This window comes from Balaenoptera musculus, chromosome 7 (genome assembly GCF_009873245.2).
Source record: "Balaenoptera musculus isolate JJ_BM4_2016_0621 chromosome 7, mBalMus1.pri.v3, whole genome shotgun sequence".
Taxonomy (NCBI): domain Eukaryota; kingdom Metazoa; phylum Chordata; class Mammalia; order Artiodactyla; family Balaenopteridae; genus Balaenoptera; species Balaenoptera musculus.
In genome coordinates this window covers 244,506-271,500 of record NC_045791.1, presented here as the reverse complement: position 1 = coordinate 271,500, position 26,995 = coordinate 244,506, and the positions used below count along the sequence as shown (strand labels likewise).

Here is a 26,995-nt window from a genome sequence, read left to right as displayed (position 1 = left end):
TAGTCTTAACAAGAGTCACATTGACCAATGACATAACAAGAGGGGGTGATGGGAGCCCTGTAGGCTGCAGGAAGGAGTATTTTATCACTGACGTTCTTTAGAACTGCTGGTACATGCTGGTAACAAAAAGCTGACTGACTTTTAGTGGTGTCTTAGCTCAGGCTGCTGTAACCAAATACCACAGACTAGGGGGCTTAAGCAACAGACATTTACTTCTCACAGTTCTGGAAGCTGGAAGTCCAGTCAGGGTGCCAGCAGATTCAGTTCCTTTTTCTGACCTTTTCACTGTGTTCTCACATGGCAGGGGGAAGGGAGAGACAGAGACAGAGACAGAGAGAGGGAAACAAGCTCTCTGTCCTCTCTTCTTATAAGGGCACTAATCCCATCATGGGGACCCCATCCTCGTGACCTCATTACCCAAAGGCTCCACTTCCAAACACCATCGTACTGGAGATTAAGGCTTCAACTTATGAATCTGGGGGGAGGGACACATTTCAGTCCATAGTAAATGGTTTTATTTGTTTTTAAGTTCTTTACAGACAACGCACCCCCTACTGCCTGCAGCAGGGGAGCAGAGTTCAGTACGCAGCTGTGGCATCCAGAGATGTCCTGGGAGGGGAAGCAGTCTGTGTAAGGGGCTCTGTGGGGGGTGGGGGCACACGCAGGTTGAGTCAGGGGTCAGTATGGCTGTGCCCCCTACCGTGAGCCTGTGTGACATCTTGTGACAGCTCAGATTAAAAGACACTCGGGAAACACATCTACCAAATGCAACGCGTGGGTCTTGTTTAAACCCTAATTCAAACAAACCAACTGTAAAATAGTCACCTTCAGAGCAGCTGGGAGAATTTGACTGCGGATTGGGTAGTGCACGAGCACAGGGAACGTTTGCTCCTTTTATTAGGTGTGTTAATGTGTGAACACGGGGGGGAGCAGTTTGAATCTACTTGTTATGTAAGAAAATGTCCTTGTTCTTGAGAGATACATACTGAACTCATTTAAGCAACATCAGGAGCGCTGGGATTTTTTCCCGCCCAGAAACAAGTATCGTGGAATGGCAATCATTGTCAAACCAAAGTGATGGGTGTTTGGGTGTTTATTGTACTGTTTCTCTGAGTTGGGATCTAGCCAGCGGGCAAAACCCACTTGAATATTTAAAGCAGTGGGACTTGAGGCGAAGAATTGGTCACACAGGGGATGGGAGAGTTAGGGTTAGGGTTAGGAAGCCAACAGAGAACCAAGATCAGTGCCAGCAGCTGCCAGCCCCGGGCCGGAGAGCAACACAAAAAGGTGGTGTCACTGGGCTCAGGGGTTGGGCTCACTTAACAAAGTGGAAACCTCAGCAGGCCTTCTGGGGACACTGGAGTCACGGTGGAGCTACAGCCACTGTGGGGACAGGACCCAAGGTCGAAAGGGAGAGGAAAACCCCTGCTTTTCCCTTCCTCCCAACCCCGACTCTGCTGCCAGGGTCTCTCAGCCAGGCTCAGGCTGCAATCACAACGAAACCAGCAGGGGTCACCCTTGGGACACAGGGCAGAGGGAAAAGAGACCTCTCCCCTTAGCATTGCTGACACAAGACCTCTTCTGCCCCTAGTGAGCTCTGGAAGGCAGGGCTCCTGGGCCAGAAGACCATGAGTTCCATTTTAAGACACCTACTGTTGCTGGCAAATAAAGCAAGAACACCCCTGTGTCAGCATAGCCTGTCGATGAGGACCCAGAAAGACTCAGCTGCTGTCACTGCAGGAAACCGTAGATGTATTTCCTGAGCTTTGGGAGGCTGTGAGATTGGGCCCAAAGCCCCGCAGTGGTCCCACAGGTGACCAACCCCCAATCCATTTCCCATCTTCCTGCTTGATTTTTTTCCTGATGACGAGGTGCCCAGCTACAAAATCCACTCCCCCCAGTTCTCTCAGAGTTACTAGAGACTATGTGAGCGAGTTCTGGTCTATGTGATGTAGGCGGAAGTCCTGAGGAAGGGTGATCCTTCTAGAATAAAAAGGCCAGTCTCTTTGCCTTCCCTGCATCTTCCTGTTTGAAATATGGATGCAATGGCTGGTGCTGTGGTAGCAGTCTTGTGACCTTGAAGACTAAGTTAGATGCTGGAGCAAGGAGTCTGGGACAAGGATGACATCTTTGAGCAGCTGCACCAGCCCTGGACTGCCTAGTCCTGGGCTTCTTGTTAGGTGATTAAAATCAATCCTTACTTACTGAAGTCACTGTTGGGCTTTCTGTGATTTGTGGTTGAACATGTATCTTGACTGAAAGCAAAGAAATATGCTTTTACTCAGCAGAAGGAAAAGAAGGAAGTAAAGAAGTCAGCTCCCCAGGAAGAGACTAGCATTATCTCTACATACAATGCTAAGCGCACAGCAGATGCTCAAGGAATATAAGCCAGTGAATGGGTGAACTGATATGGCAAGTGGACGGCCACCTGGGCGGTGAACCTGAAGAGTGTAAAGGCTTCTGGTAGTGAGGCCACCTCTTCCACTGCCTCAAAGGAAACCAGCCGCGAACATTGCCAGGATACCCGATGTTATCACGTTATCTGGGGATAGGAAATTACTTCCTGAACGTCCTGGGGAAAATGCAAACAGTGTACGCGGAAGGAAAATACATACGTTTGCTCATCACCCAACAGATAACAGAACTCTGAGGGGATAGGTGTGGCACGCACACCCTAAGGTGAGCCCCAGTGAATCACACCCTGGGTGCGGCCGGAACCTGAGACCTGCCTTTAACCAACAGGATATGGCAAAAGTGATGGGCTGTCAGTCCTCTGATAAATTACATTATACGGCAAAGCGATCAAACATGTGTGTGTGCACACTACACACACAGACTCACACAGACTCACACACACACACACACAGTCACAGCTCTGAGCAGGCTGGAGTGAGAGAGAGATTCCTCCGTGCTGACTCTGCAGAAGGAAGCTGCCATGCGCTGAGAGGGCCACTTGGCGAGGGAGTGTGGGCGGCTTCCCTCGTGTGGGCGTGTGGGATCCTCAGGAGCCGAGAGGACCACTCGCTGCCGGCCAGCACGAGAACAAGGACCTCAGCCCTACAGCCATGCAGATGGGTTCTGCCAGCAACCAGAATGAGTCTGCAAGGCGCTGAGGCCGGTGGACAGCTCGGGCCGAGGCTCTGAGACCAGCCCTGGTCAAGCGTCCAGGTGGGAACGCAGCCCCGCCTGCACCGCGATCACAGCCTGCGAGTCCCTGAGCAGCAGACCCAGCTGGGTGGCGCCCAGAAGTCCGAGATAATAAATCCGTGACGTTCCAGGCCACCGCCTGAGGAAATTCCTTACGCAGCAATAAAAGCTAATACAGTGGCCTAGAGAATGAAGGCCCTTCTGTGAAACAGAGGCGGCTGCACCCAGCCTGGGGAGGGCAGACCTGGGCACAGCATCCATCTGTTCACCACTGACTTGTCAACCGCTTATTAGGGGCCACCGCTATGTGCCAGCCATAGGTCACGGCACGAAGCGTTGCCTCTCACACCCCATTTCTTCTTTACCACGCAGCTGCAGCAGCAAGTCCACTCCAGACAAGGCGGCCGAGTCCCCACCGCGACCTGACACAGGGCCGGACGCTTCACAGCAGACTTGTCAACCATCACAGTGACCCTGGAGGCAGGTGTTTATATCATCACTGGACAGAGCTACATAACTAACGTCACATAGCGGTAGAGCTGGGATTCTAAGAAATTAAGTCAGCCCCTCCCATTCTAAGTGGGGTTAGAATTTCGTGATGGGAAAAATCAGGTCATCTGAGCTCACGTGGCCTCCTCCTCCTCTTCTCAGAGGCTCATTCTTAAAAGAGTTAAAATATTATGCATTAAAAGTTACAATCTAGTAGTAACTTATGGCAGTTTAAAAATGGAATAGGGACTTCCCTGGTGGTGCAGTGGTTAAGAATCCGCCTGCCAATGCAGGGGACACGGGTTCGAGCCCTGGTCCAGGAAGATCCCACATGCCGCAGAGCAACTCAGCCTGTGTGCCACAACTACTGAGCCCGCGTGCCACAACTACTGAAGCCTGCGTGCCTAGAGCCCGTGCTCCACAACAAGATAAGCCACCACAATGAGAAACCCGTGCACTGCAATGAAGAGTAGCCCCCACTTGCCACAACTAGAGAAAGCCCGCACGCAGCAACCAAGACCCAATGCAGCCATAAATAAATAAATAAACAAATAATTAAATAAACTTAAAAAATAAATAAATAAAAATGGAATAAATATCTAGTGTGCCTCTTTCACTTTTCTTTTGTCAGCAACTTCTTCCCTTCCATAAAGGCATGATTAGAATGTTCCTTCAAACGCTTTCTAAATTTGAATCTGCTGTCAACATCCCTTTTGACTGCATTCTGCTGCATGGCTGTGAGGGTGCAGTGAAATGATGCAGATGAAGCACCAGGCCTTTTTTTCCTGTACAAAGCTTTGTATTCTCCTCTCTTCACTTAACATGTGTGTCACTCAGAGCCCTGGCAGGAAAAGCATTCGCTCTGATGGTCCAAACGGAGAGCCGCTTAGTGAAGGACGACTTGCAGAGACGTGGACAAGTTTACGGGCACCAGTGGAGGATGTTGAGGCACCCAGGAGCTGTCCAGAGCAGGGAGCTCTTACCACCCTCAGGGCCAAAAGGGCAAGAGAAGAAAATGGAGGTATCGGAGTCCAGAGAGGGTGCAGACGTGGAGGGGCTGCCCAGCGGGAGCTGTAGCCCTGGAGAGAGTGGAGAAGACGCTGGCCGGCCTCTCTCCTCCCACGCCTCCCTCTGGTGTGTCCGACTTGCAGCCAGAAGCAAAGGGAACTGGGATGAAGCAGTGCGCTAGGGTGCAGGGCAGAGCAGAAACGGATTCTGGAAAGACACATGGAGAATTAGCACATGATATTATGAGCATTATCCTATGTCATTAGAGATTTCTTGAAGACAGTGTTCTTAAAGTATAGTTGATTTACAATGTGTTAGTTTCAGGAGTGCAGCAAAGTGATTAAGATATATATATATATTCTTTTTCATGTTCTTTTCCATTATGGTTTATCACAGGATATTTTATATAGTTCCCTGTGCTATACAGTAGGACCGTGGTGTTTATTTTATATATAGTAGTTTGCATCAGCTAATCTCAAACTCCTAATTTATCCCTCCCCCACCCCCTTTCCCCTTTGGTAATCATAAGTTTGTTTTCTATGTCTGAGTCTGTTTCTGTTTATTTTTTAAATAAATTTATTTATTTAATTTATTTATTTTTGGCTGCGTTGGGTCTTCGTTGCTGCGCGCGGGCTTTCTCTAGTTGCGGCGAGCGGGCTTCTCATTGCGGTGGCTTCTCTTGTTGCGAAGCATGGGTTCTAGGCACACGGGCTCAGTAGTTGTGGTGCATGGGCTCAGTAGTTGTGGCTCACGGGCTTAGTTGCTCCGTGGCATGTGGGATCTTCCCGGACCAGGGATTGAACCCGTGTCCCCTGCATTGGCAGGCGGGTTCTTAACCACTGCACAACCAGGGAAGCCCTCTGTTTCTTAAATAAGTTCATTTGTGTCATATTTTAGATTCCATATATAAGTGATATCATATGGTATTTGTCTTTCTCTGTCTGACTTACTTCACTTAGTATGATATTCTCTAGGTCCATCCATGTTGCTGCAAATGGCATTATTTCATTCCTTTTTATGGCTAATATTCCATTGTACATATGAACAACATCTTTGTCCATTCATCTGTCGATGGACACTTAGGTTGCTTCCATGGAAGACAGGGTTCTCAATGGCTAAGAATTATTTCATCATTTGGTCGGTCTATGATTTATTAGTAGTAGTAGCAGCAGCAGTAGTAATATTAGAGGATACTTAGATTGGTCTCTGCTCAATTACTACAACCAGCATCTTTGCCCGTAATTATTTTTCTACACCTGCCATGTTAAGTGACTCAGTTCATGGAGGTCTCTCCACAGTCTGCAGGCTTGGAGAGCCCAGGTGAGAACACTCCCCAGCCATCCCGGGATTCCTGGAAACCACTCTGGGCCATCACCTCTTACCTTTCTTAGCCGAGTCAGGAGGAGGCTTGGGCGGCCCCTGAAGGAACTGTTCTTCAGAAAACGCAGGGCTGGATTCAGGGCTGGGGGAGGGCGGGGGGATGCCTGGGGTTGGGCCCTCGGACACTATTAAATGCCAGGAGACTCGGCATCCCGGCTTCCACCCACCCGGCTGCTCCCGGGGGCTCCTGGGCCCCGGGCTGTGGCGAGCTTGCGCCCCCTGCCGGCCAGCCAGGCGTCTGCGAGAAACATTGCCAGCGCGGGTCCTGCAGGCGCCAAGCACCAGCCACCTTGAGCACAGTCCCTGGCATGAGCGCGGGCTCTGGAACTAGCCCCCTGAAGCGCTCCCACAGGGCTCTGAGCACCTGAGGGATGCTTGGATTCACATCCCTGGGGTAGGGAACTGTCTTGATTAGAGCAGGATCTCTTGGACACTGGTGGAAATGTAAATGTGCATGCATATCAAGAACCTTCAAAATGTTTTAAATACTAATTAATTAATTTATTTGGTTGTACCGGGTCTTAGTTGCGGCTCACTGGCTCCTTAGTTGTGGCATGCGAACTCTTAGCTGCGGCATGCACGTGGGATCCAGTTCCCTCAGCAGGGATTGAACCCTGGCCCCCTGCATTGGGAGCGTGAGTCTTAACCACTGCACCACCAGGTTCTTCAAGTCCCAAGAACCTTCAATTTTTGATCCAGCCTCACCTCCTCCAGGAAGCCTTCCATGACCACATACCCCCAACACCCCAGTGTAATCTATGCCCCTTTTCCCTGTAGTGTTTTTGCTTGCCTCTGACCCAGGTCAAGAAAAGTAAATTTATTTTGCCCTGTTTTTGAACTCCAGTTTCACCAAGTATTTGTAGTAATTTGATTTCAATCATTTCAGGGTTTCTGTCTGTCCTCTCCTTGGGATTACGTCCTCGAGGCGGGTAGAGGGAAGAGGGAATGCTCATGAAGCCAAGACAGGTGGTGTGCAGCCGCCAGGCCGCCTCGCAGTCATCTGTCCTTGCAGGCAGCACCCAGGGAGTCCCCACCGCGAGGGCCCACGTTCCCGCTAGCGGACTCCTTCGCTGGTTACCTCTGGATTCCCGGGAATCCGTCTGTGGCTCCATCACTTCACAGGGGCACCCGGTTTTCTGAAAGGACAGCAAAGGAAAAGAAAAAGCTCAGCTCTTTTCAACTTCTTCCCTCCCCACACCCAGTGCCTCGCAGGTTGATGAGGGCCAGGTACACTCTGCTCTCACATCCCACCGCCCGACCTGGTCCTGCCACACCCCAGGGCCCAAGGTCCGCCTCTCACCTCCGCTCCAGTTCCTCCCGCAGGGAATCGGCGCTCACTCCCTGGTGGTTTCCTCCCAGATCTTTCGTCCGCTCCCAGTGACTCTCTTCCCCTAACGGTCTGGGAGGAAGTGACTGCTTTTATTCTGCTTTCTGCTCTGTATATCTGGCTGTCTTTCCAGAGGGCCGGCGCACAGTGGCTAAATGGGGAGAAGAACGGAAGGAGAGTAAAGGAGGGGGTGGAAGAGAAAGCCTCTCTGTTTCCTAAGGCCTGCCCCCCGCGTCCCTGCCCTTGGGCTGGCCTTGCCCGTCCTCACCCCTCCTGTGGGGGTCGGGGCTGCAGAGGGGACTTGCCCTCTTAGAGCTCTGAGCTGCGGGGGCCATGCCTGCTGTCAGGAGCCATCTTCAGACGACCAGGAAGAGCAAGGAGTGAATCCACTCATGAAAGAGAGAGACCGAGATGGTGAGCGGCAGAGAGAAAAGCACAGGGAGAGAGATCTGCCGGGAGCTGGGGCCCTACGTTCGGTGAGACCTTGAACATGTGCTTCAGTCTCGCGTGGAGCCAGGTCTGACCACTTGAGGCAGGAGGTAAACGGGCCCCCCCAGGGTAAGCAATTGGAGATTCATTCCCTGTGGACCGATACTCCAACACGAGAAAAGCAGGACAATCGAGAGAGGAGGCTGGGCCCTGCCCCGAGAGAAGATAAGAGACCACATATTTCTCATTCTCGAAGTCAAGGAGACATTCCCGGCTAGGAAGCTCCTTGGAGGTCAAAAAGCGAGGGGCACCGCCCCACAGTAGGTGACGGCAACTCCCCATAGGCCTCTGCGGTGGAATCCACCTTGGCTGAGACATGTGCACGCACAGGGCAGGGCCCCGAGATAAACAAATACGGACACAGAGGCAGGCAGAGCGAGATGACTGGCCAGAGGAAACCCAGAAGAAATGCCCCATAAAAGTGATTCCAACCACCACGAGGGCGCGACTCTCTCTCTGAGCCCACCTGTGTGTCTATCCACACGTACTGTACTCTTTTCTCCTAATAAACACTCTGTTTCTCTACCTTCCGCCGTTGTGGCAATTCTTTTCTGCAAAGCCGAAGGGCCAGGCCCTCGTCACTGACCACTGGTCCAGCGGCTTGGATTCGGTGCTCTCACCTCCACGACCCGACCTCAATCTCTGGCCGCGAACCGAAACCCTGCTTCAAGCCGCTGCAGGCCGAGGCCAGCCAAGATCACACTGAGTCCGGGAGGGGAGCCAGAAGAAATTCTGGTCTTTGCAGCTGACGTCGCCCCAAGAGCCGTGGCTCCACGGCGGGTGTGACGTGGGCCGGCACGTAACCTCCGAGAAATCTCGTTTCCTCATCTGCAAAGCAAAGATCAGAATTTCCGCATTGTGTGTTGCTGCGAGGATAAGTGAACACAGATGACCAGGGGCCACAGGCTACTTGCTGGCAGATGCAGACGTGCATGCCCGCCAGGTGGACAAGCCTGGTTTGAGTGTCTGGGGATGCCTCGGCCGGCACCGCGGGACCCCCAGGCTCCCAGCCCAGCACAAGGAAACTGCAGACTCAGGGATGCGTCACCTCGGAAGCCCTCAGACTCCTGCACGGCCCCCTCCTGTCCCCGCCCTCCTTCCATGGCCTGTGTCCCCATCTCCCGGTTGCGTCCACCCTGAGGTCCGGTCACCAGAACCAGCGAGCCAACAGCCAGCTTCTTTTCCCTGCTGTTCAACCAGAATTTCTAGAGATCTTCTCCTGCAGCGGCAGCAACGCCGGGTGCTTGCGTACAAGGGGATGAAACGGGCACCTCAGGAGAAGGAGAGAGACCGGGAGGCCGCCCGCAGAGGAGCCCCCAGGCTGGCAGGAAGGGGAGGGGCTGCAGCGCACAGACAGGGGACGGAGAGCAGGCCTGAAGGCTGCAGAGGAACGCCTGCAGGTGAGGAAGACAGCCCGGGGTTACATGGAGCTGGGTGACCAAGGCAGGCGGCGGACAGAGCAGGGGCGGAAGCCCTGCATCCCTCCAAACCTGTGGTCTCCCTGGTTTGCGGCAGTTCTGTTCAAGGGCAAGTGGGTGACACGGGCACCCCTGGGGGCCGCGTCTTTGGACGTCCCCAAGGTGGGCCGGGCGCGCAGCACCGGCCTGCAGGTGGCCACAGGCAACCGTGAGTTTTGTCCAGGCAGGCTGCTTCCCTGGCCACAGAGACAGCTGATTCCAACCGCAGAGTGAAGAGAAACGAAGGCGCCCCGGGGAGGCTGAGCTCCCCTTCCCCCTCGGCTCTTGCGTCATCTCCTGCCCCTGCTGCTACCCCAGATGTGCCAGGCTCGCTCCTGCCCCAGGGCCTTGGCCCCTGCCCTTCCCTCTGCCGGGGATGCCCCCCCACCCACCGTGTCCACTTGGCTCCCTCACTCCGTTCAGCTCTGCCCCAAGGTCCCCTCCTCCGTGTGGGCCTCTCTCGGCCACTCTTGTCCCCCGAGCCAGCATCTCTGCCTCCTTGTCCCACAGCAGCCCTGAGTGTTGTCTCACGTGCTCCACGATGACTTATTCCTTGTTTACTGTCTGTGCCCCTCACGGGAATATAAAGGCAGGGATGTTTCTCCATCGCCATGGTTGCAGGGCCTAGAACACAGCCTGGTGCATAGTCAGGGATAGAGAATTGTGTGCTGATGGATGGTCAGGCTGCCCCTGTGGTCACCGTGAGGCGGGTGACAATACTGGCAACTGACGGTTCCCCGGGTCAGTCCTGGGACATACAGGGCTCTCAGCAACAAACTCGGCCGCTGTCCACCCAGCCCCAGCTCCCAGGGCACAGCCCCTCGGGTCAGATCTCGTCTCTGGGCCCTGGGATTTCCAGACACGCCCCATCCAGGCTGCCCGGCTCCTGCACTTACTCCCTGCCTGCCTCCTCGGCTGGGCCCTGGGGGGTGCTCTGTGGACCTGGGGGTGAGGTGGTGCAGGCCTGAGCCAGCCCTCAGGCTCAGGGCGCCCGTGCACGTCTCGTCTGGCAAGTCCTGCGGTCCTAGGTCCCGGGCCAGCCTGGGGCACCGTGAGAAGGGTGCGGTGGCAGAGCTCCCACCCCCATAAACCAGGGCGATGAAGCTCCGCCAGGTCCGAGGCTGGCTGGGGACTCAAAACACGCTGCGTGGCCCAAGGCCACTGCCCCTTCTGTTACACCTCACGTGAACCCTGCAGAACCACTCTCTTCTCGGGTAAACAGGCTGACTGTGTACAACTCACGCATGAGTGTGTGAAGTTCAAAACACGTGAAAGTGTTTGCAAGCTGATGACCGCATCTTACAAACCTGGACTCTTCCCCAGAGCCACGCACTGCGACGGTATCCAGGGGTGCTCAGTAAATGCTTTGGGGTGCGGTGGCCCTCAGGCCCACAGGGGGTCCTCCCCTCGTGGGGCTTCCTCCGGCCTCTCCGCTCTCGCCCACCCCCCGCTCCCACCTAGAGCCTGCCGGGTGCTCAGCCAGGTGGCCGAGAGGCAGGAGGCGCGCCCCGCCCGCCAGGCGCCGGGTGTTCACAGCCCAGTTGGGACAGACTGACAAGGGACCAGACGGGGTGCGGTGTGAAGAGTGCGGTGGGACGTGCCAGGCTGCCATGGGAACGGGGCGGGGGTGGTGCTCGAACCGAGAGCAGGAAGACAGCCCCTGAAGTCTGTTTTCAGCGTTTCAGAGCCGGGTGTGAAGGGCGGGGGCCGGGGGGGGGGACCCGGCCGGTTCTGTTCGCATTCCAGGGCTGTCACCTTAGTTGAGCTTACGCTCTTCCAATGGGAAAAAAAGAAGAAAGACACAAAGACCTTCTCACACACCCATAAACGAGGCATTTCTAGTGGCTCTGTCTTGCACAATCATTTCTCAACGTTTGCTTTCAGAAAGGCTCTGCGGCATCGGCTGACACCAGGCTGTGAGGGTCCGAGCGGCAAGAATTCGCAGGATTTGCAGGGCTGCTTCCGGTCAGCAGAAGCCTCACCTCCTACTCATGAGCCCCTCACACCCCCAGTGACGTGACCTGTCTAAGCCGAGAGAGTGTGACTCCTGTAGTCGGGCTCTTCCGTGTGGTCTAGCGGCAGGAAGGAGGACCTAATTCAGTGGTAAGAGGTAACCCCCAAATCTGGGCTGTAAAGCCACACGGGTTGGGTAAAGGGGGGATGGAGACCCCTGGCTGTCAGACGCTTTCCCAGGGAAGCGACCCCTCATGGCTCACAGCCGCCCTCAAAGGGGGAGGCAGCAGGTGGGGACAGCACCTTGGCCACAGCGTTACACAAATGCACACAGCACAACCCACTCCCAGCAGTGACGGGTGTGTGAGCTCATCTTGTGCTGGAGACACCCTGCGTGTGTCCATCAGCGGTGAGGTCTACGCCAGCAATTTGAGTTCACTAACGATGTTATCACACTGCAGACACAGCAACTGTCCTCATCTGACTCTGGCTGCTCGGTGTTCAGTGAGCACAGGACTGAGGTCAGAGGAGACGAGCAAGGGAATGAGGTCCGGGACTGAGAGATCGCTCGCAAGCTTGGCAGGGGAACCCGGTTTCAGGGGGACTGGTGGGAGACCTCAGGCCAGCGTCATGTCCCCAGAGGACACAGCAGTGACCCGGCGACTGACATGCTCCAGTCGGGGCTCCTGGGTGCCCCCCGCGCTACCGCTCCAAATCTGTTCACCACGGATGTCCCAGGAGGGGTTGGGGCTCCCTGGGGTCTGCAGGAGGCTTTGCTGCTTCACAAAAGGGTGCTGCTGTCCCAGCTGTGGAAACCCAGGGTGATCCCTGCTTCCCCAGTGAGGCTGCAGCCTTGACAGAGGCAACAGCACAGGCATCACGTCAGGGCTCCGGGGGGCCCGTCGTGGCCGCACCAGCAACAGCTGTGTGTCCGTGGGCAAGTTACCTAGCTTCTCTGAGCCGCTGCTTCCCAACTGGACCAGGGGCATAATCCTGCATCTCTTTAAGGGGTTGCGGTCATTTAAGTAGATAATGTGAGGAAACAGCCGGAGTGGAGCTGCTGCTTCCTACGTGCGGGGGTGATACTGGTCTGCGGAGGGAGCTCCACGGGGGACTGGACAGGGCAGGTCTAGGGGACGACTCCCCGCCAGGCCCTGGGGAAGCCAGGGGGCTCTGCCAGCTTTGCGGGGGGCCGGCCCAGCGTCAGCCCAGGCAGGGGCGGGGGGGCCGTGGGCCTCGTGGTCTCACAGGCCTCCTGCCTGCCGGGCTGCCTCAGCTGTCCCTGGGCTTCTTGCCTCCGCCCTTCCCCTGCCTTCCTCAGGTTAACGTAGCCTCTGATACCTTGGCTCAACTGAAGGCCTTATCAGGAGGCAAAGCAAAATCTGTTCGTGTGCACGCAAGCCCGCAGGCTTAGGCAGCAGATGGGTGCCGACACTCCCTTGGCCTGCGGGAGAGCCTTAGGGCCCAGATCCAAAGCGGGCTGCACGGAGCTGGAGGCGGGGAAGCGCTGGGTCTGCAGGAGGGGCGGGGGGGGGGGCAGCTGCGGCCTGATTCCCACTGGGGCTCTGAGATGTGCCCCTCTGCCGCCCGGGGCGTCGACAAGCTTCCTCCGCAGGGGCCCGCACAGAGCGGTCAGCGGTCCAGACCTGCGGGCTGATGCCGAGGAAGCCGCCAGCTGCCGCTGGCAGCCGCGTCACAAGGCACTGGGGCCGCTTTGGAGGTGCCTTATCCAGAGGGGACAAGACTGCGGTTTAGACGCCTTGCTCAGCAGCCTCTCCCCCGTGCACCCCTGAGAAACGCGGGCTCAGCCGACCCTCACAGGCCAGCACCGCTGGGGTCTGTCTGCCCGTCTGTCGCAGGCCTTCCCGCCAGTCACGACTCAGTCCTGGATTCGGCCGACACTTCCTGAACCCCGAAGACGGTGTCAGGTCCTGGGAATAAAGGCTGGGGTGGCCCGGTGGCTGCCCCTCGAGAGGCCCGGGGCTGGTGGAGGCGTCAGACACATGAATGAGGCTCTGCCGGCGGGTGAGAGCACCGCGCAGGGCAGTACTGCCAGCCCGACCCCCATCACAACCACCGGAGACGTTTCCAAAGGCGCCACGCGGAAACCGCGTCTCGGGGAATACAAGTTACCCTCCACTTCCTCAGCTTTAACTCTGTGCCAGGCACTGTTCGAAACGCTCTACAAGTATCAACTTATTAACCTCTTAAAACAACTCCAGGAGATGGGCGTTGTCATTATTCCCATTTACAGATGGGAAACCGAGGTACAGAGAAGGTAAGTAATGTGCCCGGGGTAGTGAGCTGCACAACCAGGTTCTGGGCTGGTCCCGAGGCCAAAGGCTTCCTGGAGATGCACCTGCAGAGTCAGCCCCTGGCCGAGGGCCCCCCAGTCGACCCCAGTCTCCCAGGACCCTGATTCCCGTGTTTTCTTACCTAAGCGCATCGACAAAGACATACTTATTTCAGGCCGCAGGGCTGCGCACAAGCAGTGGAAACCAGAAGGGGCCTCCAGGCGGTGTGCTCAGCTCTGAAGGGGACCAGCTCAGGGCACGCAAGTTCAGCGCCCCAGGAAAGTGAGGGAGACCCTCTGTTGGGGAAAAGGCCTAGGATCCACGTGTGGATAATGTTAGGGAGAATTTAAAACTGATACTGATTTGAGCGCTTGGAAAACCGAGCCAGAAAGCAGATACAGAGCGTCCACCGGATTGTGCCGCGTGAGAGCATAATTACAGTCACGCTGGAAATGGCTGTGTTGAACTAGCCGGTCAAGGGGTCAGCGTCAAGGTATCAGACTCGGGTTGGTCTTGTTTGGTGACAGCAGTAAAGTCTATCAATGCAGAGGGTCTGACTATAAAGCAATGATATTGCTGTCTGTGCAGTGTGTGGATGCCCGGCCCCCCCCCCCCTCCACGTAGGCTCTGGCCCCGGCTGAGCGCCCTCCAGCCCTTGACAAGGCCGGCAGTGCCCAGCAGGGGCAACTGTCTCTGCAGCAGGTCAGGGGAGGGGTATGTGCAGGTGGGTGACAGCATGAGTCGATCCACTGATGCAGTTCACCTCTGACTTGTAGAGGGCCCTCTGGGGAACAAAGGCTCTACGGGGGTGGGACTGGAAGAAGCCCAGAGTCAGGATGGTTTTGAGTCCAGGTGGCCCCAGGAGCTGCAAAAGATAAGCTTGTGTCCCCCAGGCCTGCTGGATCGGCAGGATCAAGCCTGTGGGCACAGCTACTCACCCCCATTGGCCTTTGCTCTGAACAATCTGTGGGTGCTGCCTCAATCTGGGAACTCTCAAGCTCCCAGTGCATTGAAAGGCTTCAATCACCATCACCATCATCATCACTATCATCACCATCACCATCATATCACCACCATCATCACCATCATCATCACCACCATCATCATTACCATCATCATCATCACCACCACCATCATCTCCATCATCATCATCACCATCATCACCACCACCATCATCATCACCACCACCATCATCATCTCCATCATCATCATCACCATCATCATCATCATCATCATCACCATCATCATCACCACCATCATCATCATCACCACCATCATCATCTCCATCATCATCATCACCATCATCATCACCATCATCATCACCACCATCATCATCACCACCATCATCATCACCACCATCATCATCATCACCATCATCGTCACCACCATCATCGTCACCACCATCACCGTCACCATCATCATCGTCACCACCACCATCATCATCACCATCACCATCACCACCATCATCACCACCATCATCATCATCACCACCACCATCATCACCATCATCATCACCACCACCATCATCATCACCATCATCATTAACAACAAAACTGCGTTTCCAAGGAGGCATAATCAATAAGGAAGGAGGGATGTCCAGGAGACAGGAAGAGAATGGGATCCAGTGTTTGTGAGCTCTGAAGCAGAGAGAAGGAAGGGCAGACCCCAGTCACCCAGCTATCAACCCGGAACCCAGGAGACATTCCTGACCCTTGACCTCTGACCTTCCTCTGCCACACCTCCAGACCCAGTCTATCACCAAATTTCACCCATACTGCCTCTTGAATGTAGTCTGAGTCTTGCCTTTTTCCATCTCCACTGCCAAGTTCAGGGCAGCCTCATGTCTCCTCTGGTATCACAGTGCCCCCTCCCCCCAAACTGGTCTCTCTGCTCCTGCCTGGGCCCCTCAACCCACTGTCAACAATAATAATTCTTCATATTAAGCTTTCCTGTTCAAATTACTGTGGGCTTTCAGTCTCCCAGTTGGGCCCTGGCTGACACAAAAACCACACGAACTGTCTCGTTTCTAGCTTTTGTACAAGCTATTCCCATAGCTTGTCTCTGGCTAACATGGTCCAGTGGCTAAGAGCACAACCTCTAGGGCCAGACCACCTGGGCTCGGACCCCAAGTCTAGCACTGGCTGGAGGAAAACCGCTTCACCTGTCTATGCCTGGATCTCCCCATCTGTAAAATGGGGAGAAGAGGACTGTTGCAGGGACTCCGTGAACACACGTAAAGGGTTTGGCACATCCGTGTTACATACATATTTAATATTTACTATCAGCATTGGGTTCTTCCGACTCACACTGAGGGTTTCAGCAACAGGGGCGCCTCCCCTGTGCTTCCACACTAACCTTCACTGCACCGTGGTGTCACTGCAGGTTTACTTCTGCAGGTCTGCGAACCCAGGGGCAGACAGGGCAGGGTGCGCCCCCCGGGCCTCACAGAGCACCCGACTGAGGGAGGGGTTAACTGTTAGTTCAGACCCTCTGGGAAAGAGACACCGAGACGGGATTACCTGAGTAAGAGGTGTGCTGGGGGACATGCCTGTGAGGACAGAGTGGGGGGGAACAGAATTCTGGGGAGAGCCGTCAAACCACAAAGCAGGGCTGACATCTGTGAAGGAGGCGGGGAAGGAAGGAGGCCTGGGTAGAAGGGTCTCAGACCTCAGAGCAGTTCTAAGAAAGATCTGCCCAGGCCACCGGGGTGTCCTTGAGCCACAGCCCACCACTGGAGGAGTCCCACAGTTCACCAGAATGGGCTTGCGTGAGTACTGCACCAGGATCAACCCCTGCCTGAAAGCAGCCCGCGAGAGGCACGGCCTCAGTGAAAGCGTGGTGGTGGATCTAGAGAAACAGCAGCTGGGACTGTCAGTCAATTCTGCTCCCACAGCAGATCTCAGCAGCACATTTCCTGATCGCCATGGTAACTGACAGGCAGAAGCTTGGCCACACCCCAAGGATATAGGCCAAAAGCAGTGATGCCAGGATCTGTCACCTTGATGCAGGGAGAGGCGGTGGGTCCTTGGACGCCTCTGGGGGAGCCTTCATACACATTTCTATTAATACATCTATAGGGGTAAGTCCTTATATATATACTGATGAATAAAGTCATTCAAAATTCCACCATTACAGAATTACTTTCTCTTATGAAGTTTTGAATTTCAGAAATTTTGCGAATTTCCTTCCAGGTCTTACCATATTTACATTATTGCAATCCTCTTGCATGTTGTACTTCATATTTTTAAGAACATTTGATATTTAGACTATTTCTACATGTTTCTACCATAGTCTTCATACCTATGCTTTTTAGTGACTGAACAATATTCAACAAATGAATATACCAAAGTTTCCTAAGTCATTATTTTTCAGTATTTCCATTATCCCTATTTTTTTTATATTATAGGTAGTGCTCTTATGCACATCTTTGGGCATATCTGATTTAGTCTCTGCTGGACGATGGCTCTAGAATGAATTTCTAGGTTTGAAGTTACCCATGTGGCCGTGTCAACTTTTGCTAAATTGCTTCCTAAACATAGCATGTCAATTAACCATGTGCGTCAGTTACCTACTGTGCATGAAACATTACCGTAAAACAAAGGCTTAATATAACCCACCAGACCGTCTCAGTACTTCTGTGGGTTGGGGATCCAGGCATAGCTTAGCTGTGTCCTCTGCTTCGGGGTGTCACGGGCTGCAGTGAAGGCGCCGGCCAAGGCTGGGGTCTCATCTGAGACCTGACTGGGGAGGGATTTTCTTCCAAGCTCACACGGCTGTTGTCAGGATTCAGCTCCCTGTGGGCTGCTGGACTGAGGGCCTCACTGCTCCGCCAGCTGTGGCTCAGAGGCCACCCTTACTTCCGTGCCACGTGGGCCTGTCCAGCACGGCAAGACGCTTCATCAAAGCACGTATCTGAGAAGATAACAGTCTGCTAGTAAGACGGAAGCCACAGTCTTTTGTAACATGATCACACTTGCCTTATTCTGTTGTTTTGAACCAAGAGGAGCAAGAGGAAAGGATGACACAGGCTGAGAACAGCAGGAGCAGAGACCACTGGGGGCCACCCTGCAGGCTGCTTCCTACAGTGTCCCCAAGGGCACACGCTGTACCGACTTTACCACACCCTCACTCATCCAGAAAGTTCTAGGATTTAAACATTACCTGCACAGTAGGTGTAAAAGACCATCTCCCATTTTATAAAGAAGATGTGGTGCATGTATACAATGGAATACCACTCAGCCATAAAAAAGAATGAAATAATGCCATTTGCAGCTACATGGATGGACCTAGAGAATATCATACTAAGTGAAGTAAGTCAGACAGAGAAAGACAAATATGATATCACTTATATGTGGAATCTAAACTATGATACAAATGAACTTATCTATGAAACAGAAACAGACTCACAGACATAGAGAACAGACTTGTGTTTGCCAAGGGGGAGGGGGTGGGGGAAGCTTGGACTGGGGGTTTGGGGTTAGCAGATGCAAACTATTACACAGAGAATGGATAACAACAAGGTCCTACTGCAGAGCACAGGGAACTATACTCAATATCCTGTGATAAACCACAGTGGAAAAGAACATGAAAAAGAATGTATATATATAAAAAAGGGAATCACTTTGCTGTACAGCGCAAATTAAGACAACATTGTAAATGAACTGGACTTCAATTAAAGAAACCCCACTATCTCCTATTTTAATGCCCTCTTCTCCAGTTCGCTGTCTCCCCAGGGCCCCTTGGGTCCTTTGCTCTCAGCTGCTGCTGAGTAATTTCCCAAAAGGCATCAGCTGAGGGCAAGGTAGGGACCTGCCCCCACCGGGGCTCTGAGAGCTTGAAGTGGAGCCCTGTGTGAGGTGGTGAGGGCTCCCTGGGAGGGTTCCAGCCACAAGAAACTGCTGGTATTTGGGCACAACTGCAAGACCTGAACACCCTGCTACCTGGACCGCTTAAAAGCACTAACATTTAGGAACCAATCTTCTTTTAAAGCTTACTGTAAACCTTGTCTGGGATTCACATTTTGCAAGTTTTATTTTACTTTCCTTGTCAGAAGAATGCTGCACGATACACATTAATGTCCACATTGTACAGACAGGAAACTCAGGACCAGAGGTGTGAAGTCCCTTGCTCGGGGTCACTCCGCGAAAGCGGCAGGACCAGGACTCGAGCCCACCCTGGCTGCGGCCCCCGTGTTCTCTACCTCCTAAGCACCCCTGTTCCTCAGCTGGGGCCTCCTAAGGCTCTGTAACAGCCCTCCCCTCCGCCCCATCCCCACCGCAGCCCTAAGCATGACGGACTGGGCAGTCCCCTCTTCAGCTAGTTGGAAGGGTCTCCCCTGGAAGTTCCAGAAGGCTCGGCTCGGGACCATTTTTTCCTGATAAAAGAGGGGAGGCTGCAAAGTCACCTCTCAGTGGCATGGGGAGAAAGGCTAGAGAGGCCACAGTACAAGTCTGCACCATGGAGCCCTCAGGGTCAACAGGACAGTGTAAGTCCAGGGCTTTCAGAAAGGGATCTGGGGCCAGACTGCCAGCTTCAAATCCTGGTTCTGCCACTTACAAAGCTTTGAGATTTGGGGCAAATTTCTTCACCTTTCTGTGCTATTTGCTTGCCTGCAAAATCAAAAGGATGTTACCAACTACATGTTCCAATTTGGGCGTAAATTAAAAAAAATACCTCTAAGAACCTAGCACCGTGCTCCAATTTGGGCGTAAATTTAAAAAAATACCTCTAAGAACCTAGCACAGTGTCTGGTGCCCAATAAAGGCCCATAAACGTGGCTCCGGGGATGCAGCAGGCAGGAGGTCGCACGGGGTGAGGACCACGCACCCATCTGGGACCTAGCCTCTGACACGTGCACACGTGGAGACCAGGAGCCCACATGCATGCGCCCAGCTCCAGGCGTGCTGCACGCGGCCCTGTATCGTGGACACTGGCTGGTGGGGACAGAGGCAGTGGAGCCTGCTAGGGTCAGGGAGGGGCAGGGCCAGTGCCAGCACCGGGACCCTGGGACTCCCTTCCCCGTATTCTGACCGTGTCGGGGAAGGGGGGAGTGCCTGCGTGCTGATGTAGCTCTGAGAACCATGAACGTGTGTGGGACGTAGCACACTAGAACAGCGTTCTCTGGGGCCCCACGCAGAGCAGTGGTGACTACGGTCCGCAGCAGGCATCTGAGAAGGAAACATGCAGGGCAGCGTTCACAGGGTAACTTCCTGCCACCTGGCCCAGCTGCAAAGCCTTTCTGGGATCAACCCTGAACTGCTTGTAGGGGCACAAAATATCACAGAATTTGCGGGGGGTCAGCCTCCCCTAAAGCCTCTTTAGGACAGGGTCACAGGATTCATAATGGCCTTGCCCGGGGCATCCAGCCAGCCGTACTCTAATCGCTCAGAGACCCTAAGGAGCCGGGCCCGTGTGTGTCGGAGCTTAGGAGCCTTGTTCATTTATTCAAAAACGCGGAGAGCCTCAGTCCAGAGCTGTCAACGGGACACACAACGCTGCCCTTGCAGACAGTACATTTCAGCAGAGGAGATGCTCAGCCACGCCCCCTTAATTACTTAATTACCGTTGGCAGCAGAGGCTAGGAAGAGGTGCAGGGCGCGGTGGGCTCGGTCCCTGAGGGTTCCTGCAGAGGGAGCACCTAAAAATCCAGCACAGGGCAGGCCAGCAGAGAGGGTCCAGACGGAGGCCCATGTGGGGAGGGGGAGGGCAGTCGAGGAACCCACATGCTTGTAGGGCCGGATTCCACAGAGCGCGCCCAGGCTTGGAGGCTCGGCTTTGGCCGAAAACAAAGGGATGCCTGCAAAGGGTTTTAAGCAGGAGAGAACCCAGTCAGACCTGAGCTTCTAAGAGCTGGGAGAGGTGGGGAGAACGGCCAGGAAGCCCAGGAACGGCCAGGAACGGTGAGGAACTGCTTGGGGAAGGCAGGGATGGAGCCGACAGCCGCTAGGCAGGGACATCACGAGGCCGGGCCCTGGTTTAGACACGAGGTGGGATGGAGGGGTGGGTGCGGGGAGGTCCAGCCCAGAGCAAGTTCTCAGCAGCAGCTGCCTGCCAGGGCTGCGGTGGGGGAGCTCTGCCTGGGAGTGGACGGGCCTGAGCCGGATGGCGGGGATGCGGGGATGCGGGGATGCCAGGCAGTCAGGGCTCGCGGCCAGGCCAGCTTTGGGGCTGGGCCGCGGGAAGCGTGTGAGGTCTGGGAACAGCCCCGGAGCGGAGACAAAGTTGGTGACTTGGGGTAGACGGAGCCAACTAAGAGGCCGTCTCAGGGGGTCGCCTCCCAGCCCCACCCACGCTGGGGCCCCTTACCCTCCCACCTGGACGGAGCAGCACGAACGCCGGCCTCCCGGCTCCTGCGTTACTGAGAGCAGCCAGGTGGGGCCCCGTGCTGCCCGGGGCCCTGGGAGAGCGGGTGCTCTGCCCTCAGAAACCCGTCTGCCAGGGCCCAGGGCGGGGACCCCCAGCTCACCCAGAATGGGGCCGGAGTGCTGAGCCCAGACCACGGTCAAGGACCCAGCAGGAATCAGGCGACCCCCGCCTGCTCTCTCCATCCACAGTCTTCTGCAGGGACCGCCGGCCTCCGAGTGGGCCTCCCGGGCTGGCTTTGTGCCCTTCCTGGGTGTGGCTTAATCCCTTTGTCCCGAGTTACACTGGCACCAGGCCTGAATTATTCAACTCTTCCAGGGAAAACATAACCACCAACAAAAAGAATACATGAATGGCTTGAAAAGATGCCCATCGTGGTTCGTTATTAGAGAAATGCAAATCAAAAACTACAATGAGGTATCACCTCATGCTGGTCAGAATGGCCATCATTAAAAAGTCTACAAATAACAAATGCTGGAGAGAGTGTGGAGAAAAGGGAACCCTCCTACACTATTGGTGGGAATGTAAACTGGTGCAGCCACTGTGGAGAGCAGTATGGAGGTTCCTCAAAAAACTAAAAATAAGAGTCACCATATGATCCAGCAATCCCACTCCCGGGCATATACCCTGAGAAAATTCTGATTTGAAAAGATTACATACACCCCAATATTCACAGCAGCACTATTCACCGTAACCAAGACATGGAAGAAACCTAAATGTCCATCTACAGAGGAATGGACAAAGAAGATGTGGTCCATATATACAATGGAATACCACTCAGCCATAAAAAAGAATGAAATAATGCCATTTGCAGCAACATGGATGGACCTAGAGAATATCATACTAAGTGAAGTAAGTCAGACAGAGAAAGACAAATTCCATATGATATCACTTATATGTGGAGTCTAAAAAAATGATACAAGTGAACTTATTTACAAAACAGAAACATACAGACATAGAGAAAAGACTTGTGGTTGCCAAGGGGGAGGGGCTGGGAGTTTGGGATTAGCAGATGTAAACTATTAAACATATAGGATGGATAAACAACAAGGTCCTACTGTAGAGCACAGGGAACTATATTCAATATCCTGTGATAAACCATCATGGAAAAGGATATAAAAAAAGAATGTATATATGTATAACTGAGTCACTTTGCTGTACAGCAGAAATTAACACAACATTGTAAATCAACTATACTTCAATAAAATAAATTTTAAAAAAAAGCACACGAGGGATTTCCCTGGTGGCACAGTGGATGGGGCTCTGCGTTCCCAATGCAGGGGGCCCGGGTTCGATCCCTGGTCAGGGAAGTAGATCCCACATGCATGCTGCAACTAAGAGTTTGTGTGCCACAACTAAGGAGCCCACGTGCTGCAACTAAGGAGCCCACCTGCCACAACTAAGACCAGGTGCAACCAAATAAATAAATAAATATTAAAAAGAAAAAAAAGAACACATAAATGACCAAGTGAGCCTGGCTTGCTCATCACAACCCTCCTCACCTTTCCTGCTGGGGTCTCCTGCCCAAGGATCAAAAGTGGGGTCTGCAGTCAGAATGGCCATCATCAAAAAATCTACAAACAATAAATGCTGGAGAGGGTGTGGAGAAAAGGGAACCCTCTTGCCCTGTTGGTGGGAATGTAAATTGATACAGTCACTATGGAGAACAGTATGGAGGTTCCTTAAAAAACTAAAATTAGAATTACCATATGACTCAGCAATCCCACTACTGGGCATATACCCTGAGAAAACCATAATTCACAAAGAGACATGTACCACAATGTTCACTGCAGCTCTATTTACAATAGCCAGGACACGGAAGCAACCTAAGTGTCCACTGACAGATGAACGGATAAAGAAGATGTGGCACATATATACAATGGAATATTACTCAGCCATAAAAAGAAACGAAATTGAGTTATTTTGTAGTGAGGTGGATGGACCTAGAGTCTGTCATACAGAGTGAAGTAAGTCAGAAAGAGAAAAACAAATACCGTATGCTAACACATATATATGGAATCTAAAAAAGAAAAAAAAAAAGGATATGAACCTAGGGGCAGGACAGGAATAAAGACGCAGACCTACTAGAGAATGGACTTGAGGATATGGGGAGGGGGAAGGGTAAGCTGTGACAAAGTGAGAGAGTGGCATGGACATATACACACTACCAAATGTAAAACAGATAGCTAGTGGGAAGCAGGCACAGCACAGGGAGATCAGCTCGGTGCTTTGTGACCACCTAGAGGGGTGGGATAGGGAGGGTGGGAGGGAGGGAGACGCAAGAGGGAAGAGATATGGGAACATATATATATGTATAACTGATTCACTTCGTTATAAAGCAGAAACTAACACACAATTGTAAAGCAATTATACTCCAATAAAGATGTTAAAAAAAAAAAAAAAAAAAAGTAGGGTCTGCTTTATCCACCACCAGAGGGCTAGAGGCAGACAAGCGGGCAAGGCCGCAGCCCCCGCTGGGTCCCGAGTGGCACCCCAGGCCTGCCCACCTGCCCCGCCCCGCTCTCCTCACCGCCCGGTGAGCCAAGCTCGCCCCGCCCCACCTCCCCTCACCGCCCTCTCCTCCCCAAGCCCGCTGTGTGCGCTGGCGTCCATAGTCTCGGCTTGGCAGGCCTGTTCCTTCCCCTCCCTCGGCCAGAGCTCCTACCAGGAGGTCTCGCCGCGTTCCAGCAACACCTTCTCTCCCCGTCCGGCCCAGGGGCTCTCCTGGGGCCCCGACCACCAGGCCTGCGGGGCGCCCGGCCCTCTGCGAGCTGCCGCCTGCACTGGGTACGCGTCCCTCACAGCCCCACCGCGAGCTCCGTCTCCCAGCCCTGGGCCCGCAGCGGCTCCTCATCTTGGCCTCTCAGAGCCTTTAATCTCTACCACAGGGGGAGGAGGTCGGGATGTGACCACCAGGCAAACTACGGGGTGACTCCTGCCGTGAGAGGCCGTCGCCTCCCGCAAACACCTCTGGCGGTGAGGTGCGGCCTGACCCGCAACGCCGTCTGGAAAAAGCCAGAAGACAGCCTTCCGCCTGTTTATGGCACACCCGCAGGCCCTTCCGTAATGGCCCCCACGCAACCCCGCGATCCCGCCGGGGAGTCCACATCACCCCCTTTTACAGCGCAGGAAACCAAGGCTCAGATTCATAAAGGGACGTGTCCGAGATCACTGAGCTCAAAAGCGGTGGCTGGGGGACAACCTGGGCTGCTGAGCTCCGCAGCCGGCGGGTCTGCTGACACCGGGCTGCAGGTGCAGAGGGCCCAGGAGCGCCCCCTCCCCTCCCAGTCCAGGGCGGGGTGGTACCTGCTCCAGCTGGAACCGCCCCTGCCAGGAGGCCCTCAGGGGCTGCCGGGGCCGAGCGCCGCCCTCCAGGCCTGCAGCACCGAGTCCCGGCGGGCCGTGTAGGGCAGGTGTTTGATGCGGAACCAGTGTCTGGGAACCACGTTCCCGCTGGGCGTGTACAGCTTCTCCCCGGGCCGGCCCAGGAGGCCCCGCAGGGCCAGGTTGCCCGACAGAACCTTCTCGTAGAACTCCACCCCGCCCCGGGCATAGGCTGCAGACAGCGAGGCCGTGCGGCGGTCCAGCCAGGCTTCCAGGGCGTGGGTGAGAGAGTCCGTGGACAACGCATAGGCCACGAAGCCCGCCACTGCCGCCACCAAGTTGAAAGCAGCCCGCAAGTTCATGGGGCCTCCGTAGAGCCCCAGGGCGTGCTTGGCCCCCACGCCCAGCGCCCAGGTGCCCACCAGGCAGGCGGGGGCCGGCAGGGCCTGCAGGGCGGCTGACCCGCTCTCCAGGTACACCACCTCCCTGGCCAAGGCGAACTTCTGGGCGTCGTGGGACAGGGTCAGGGCATCTCTCAGCCGGGCGCCCGCTGGGCTCTGCCAATCCACTCGCTGCCCGTGGACGACCACAGGCCGGTCAGCGTTGGTCACTGGGCCACCCAGGAAGCTGGCGGGGATGCCCACCACGGCCCCAGCAGGGAGTCTCGGGAAGCCGGCGCTCACAGGCTGGAAGGTGAAGGTGGTGAAGGCCTCGAAGCGGTGGCCCAAGGGGACCCCGATGTCCTGCTGCACCTCCTGGAACAGGCTCTGCAGCTCTGGAGACAGGGGGGCTGGCTGGCCCTGAGGCCAGTACTGGTACAGCCACGGGACCACAGGATCCGGGAAGAGGTGGTACGAGAGCTGAGCCCCAAGCAGGCCTGCACAGGAACCCACCAACAGGGCCGTCCTGTGTCTCTGCACAAAGGCTGTGGCCCGCCACAGGGGACCTGCCATGAGGGCTGCCACCTCTGTAAACCTGGGCCAAGAGAAAGAGAAGTGAGCCAACAGCTCCCCGGGTCTGCCTGCAGACTGAACACCCCCAGGGCCACATCCTCTTTAACTGAAGCCATACGCACGCACGGTAGTCAGAGCACAGGCTCCAGCTCTGTCTCTGCATCGCCTTCCCCACGGGTCAGATGGGCATGTGACAGCGGCCCACCAGAGGGTGTCTGTGCTCTCAGTGAACACACACGCAACAATCGGTGCCCGGCAAGGAGCAGACACCCTTGAGGGAATGGCTGTGATTACAACTTTGATGCCCTTGGCTAGACACAGCACCAAGCAACCATCCCCTCACTCCACCACCCACCCCTACCGAGCACGGTCACTGACTGACACATGAAGCACGTTCCGCTCACTCAGTACTTGCTACATGCTTGACACACTTCTGAGAGCTCTGCAGACATTATTTAATGACCGGCTCCTTACACCTCTGTGACTCATTATTACTATCGTCCCTCTTTTAAAGCAGGGAACACCGAGGCACAGACAGGCTAATTGGTCAAAATCCCAAACTAGTAAAGGGGCCGTGCTGTGGGCGGAATTGTGTCCCTCCAAATTCATATGCTGAAGCCCTAACCCCCAGGACCTCAGAATGTGACTGTATTTAGACATAGGATCTTTAAAGAGGCAATTAAGTTAAAACTAGGTCATTGGGATGGGCCCTAATCCAATATAACTGGCGCCCTCATGAGAACAGGACACTAGGACACAGACGCAGAGGAAGGACCATGAGGACACGAGCCAGAAGGTGACCGTCTACAAGCCAGTGGGAGAGGCCTCAGAGGAAACGAGCCCTGCTGACACCTTGAAAGACACGTCGCTCACCCAGTTCTTGTCACTGCAGCCCTAGCAGACTAATACAGGTCCAGTATTTGAACACAGGCGTCCACAGCAGATTTTTCACTATAGAGTATTTTTGATGATAAATTACAAACACACAGAAAGGTGGACAAAATAGTATATCATAAACCAACTTCAATCTATCAAGTCATGGCCAGTCTTGCTTTGCCTCTAATCTCACACATACTCCCCTCCAACTGGTTTATTTTGAAACACATTCGGGGCATCCTATTATTTCATCCGAATATATTTCAGTAAAAATTCACAATTATTTAACTTTGGCTGAAGCTTACTGTCCTCCTGTCCGAGAAATGTTTAATTAGCAAACTAATTGCTGCAAACAAGGGGGCAGCAGAGGAGTCACATCACTTGGGCCTCTTCGCCAACGAGGAAACTGAGGCCGGGAAAGAAAGGGGCCAGGCGAAGGTCCCAACGCCCCCAGGACCACCAGCGCCAAGGCCGCGCGCTCCACAGAGGCCTGGGGAGTGGTGCCGCCCATCCTGCGGGCGGCCGGGCGAGAAGGGGCCGCAGGACCCTCGCTCCACGCCCAACCCCTAGGCTACGCCCCGCGGCTGGAACACACCTCCGAGGGAGCCCGCCCGCAGCCGCACGTCGGCCCGGCCCGCTCCGCGCGCTCACCTCCGCCTCCGCCGCAGCCCGGGACGCCGAGCACGTGCGCACCGGCCAGTTCGGGGGTCGGGGCTCCGAGGGCGGAGGCAAAAGGGATGGACTCTTGAGGGCGGGGCCGGGACGCAAAGCACGCCGGCCCGGCTTTGGGGGCGGGGCCCCGGGAGCGGAGGCAAAAGGGCGGGACTCTTGGGGGCGGGGCCGGGACGCAAAGCACGCCGGCCGGCTCTGGGGGCGGGGCCCCCCGGGAGGGAGACAAAAGGGCGGGACCCTTGGGGACGGGGCCGGGGCGCAAGG

At 54.8% G+C, this 26,995-nt stretch overlaps 1 protein-coding gene across 7 annotated transcripts; it reads right to left on the bottom strand.

Moving 5' to 3' along the window:
* Window positions 1–6,633: 6,633 nt before the first annotated feature.
* Window positions 6,634–26,788, bottom strand: TMEM177 (transmembrane protein 177). 7 transcript variants are annotated; one of them, XR_005020720.1, is made up of 7 exons: window positions 26,711–26,788; window positions 24,213–25,205; window positions 20,107–20,340; window positions 17,162–17,456; window positions 8,367–8,668; window positions 7,325–7,502; window positions 6,634–7,160 (listed from the first exon to the last, which is right to left on the bottom strand). XR_005020720.1 is itself a non-coding variant. In XM_036859022.1 (3 exons), the coding sequence occupies exon 2, from the start codon at window positions 25,181–25,183 to the stop codon at window positions 24,248–24,250; it is 936 nt and encodes a 311-aa protein (XP_036714917.1). In that variant the 5' UTR covers window positions 25,184–25,205; window positions 26,711–26,788; the 3' UTR covers window positions 16,674–17,456; window positions 24,213–24,247. The 7 variants fall into 7 exon arrangements, 1 of the variants encoding a protein (XP_036714917.1); XR_005020716.1 differs by lacking the exon at window positions 20,107–20,340; XR_005020717.1 differs by lacking the exon at window positions 20,107–20,340 and having other exon boundaries at window positions 8,461–8,668.
* Window positions 26,789–26,995: the final 207 nt, after the last annotated feature.

Excerpts from the sequence above, each read along its gene's own strand:
- TMEM177 (XM_036859022.1), bottom strand. The coding sequence starts at position 25,183 with ATGGCAGGTCCCCTGTGGCGGGCCACAGCCTTTGTGCAGAGACACAGG.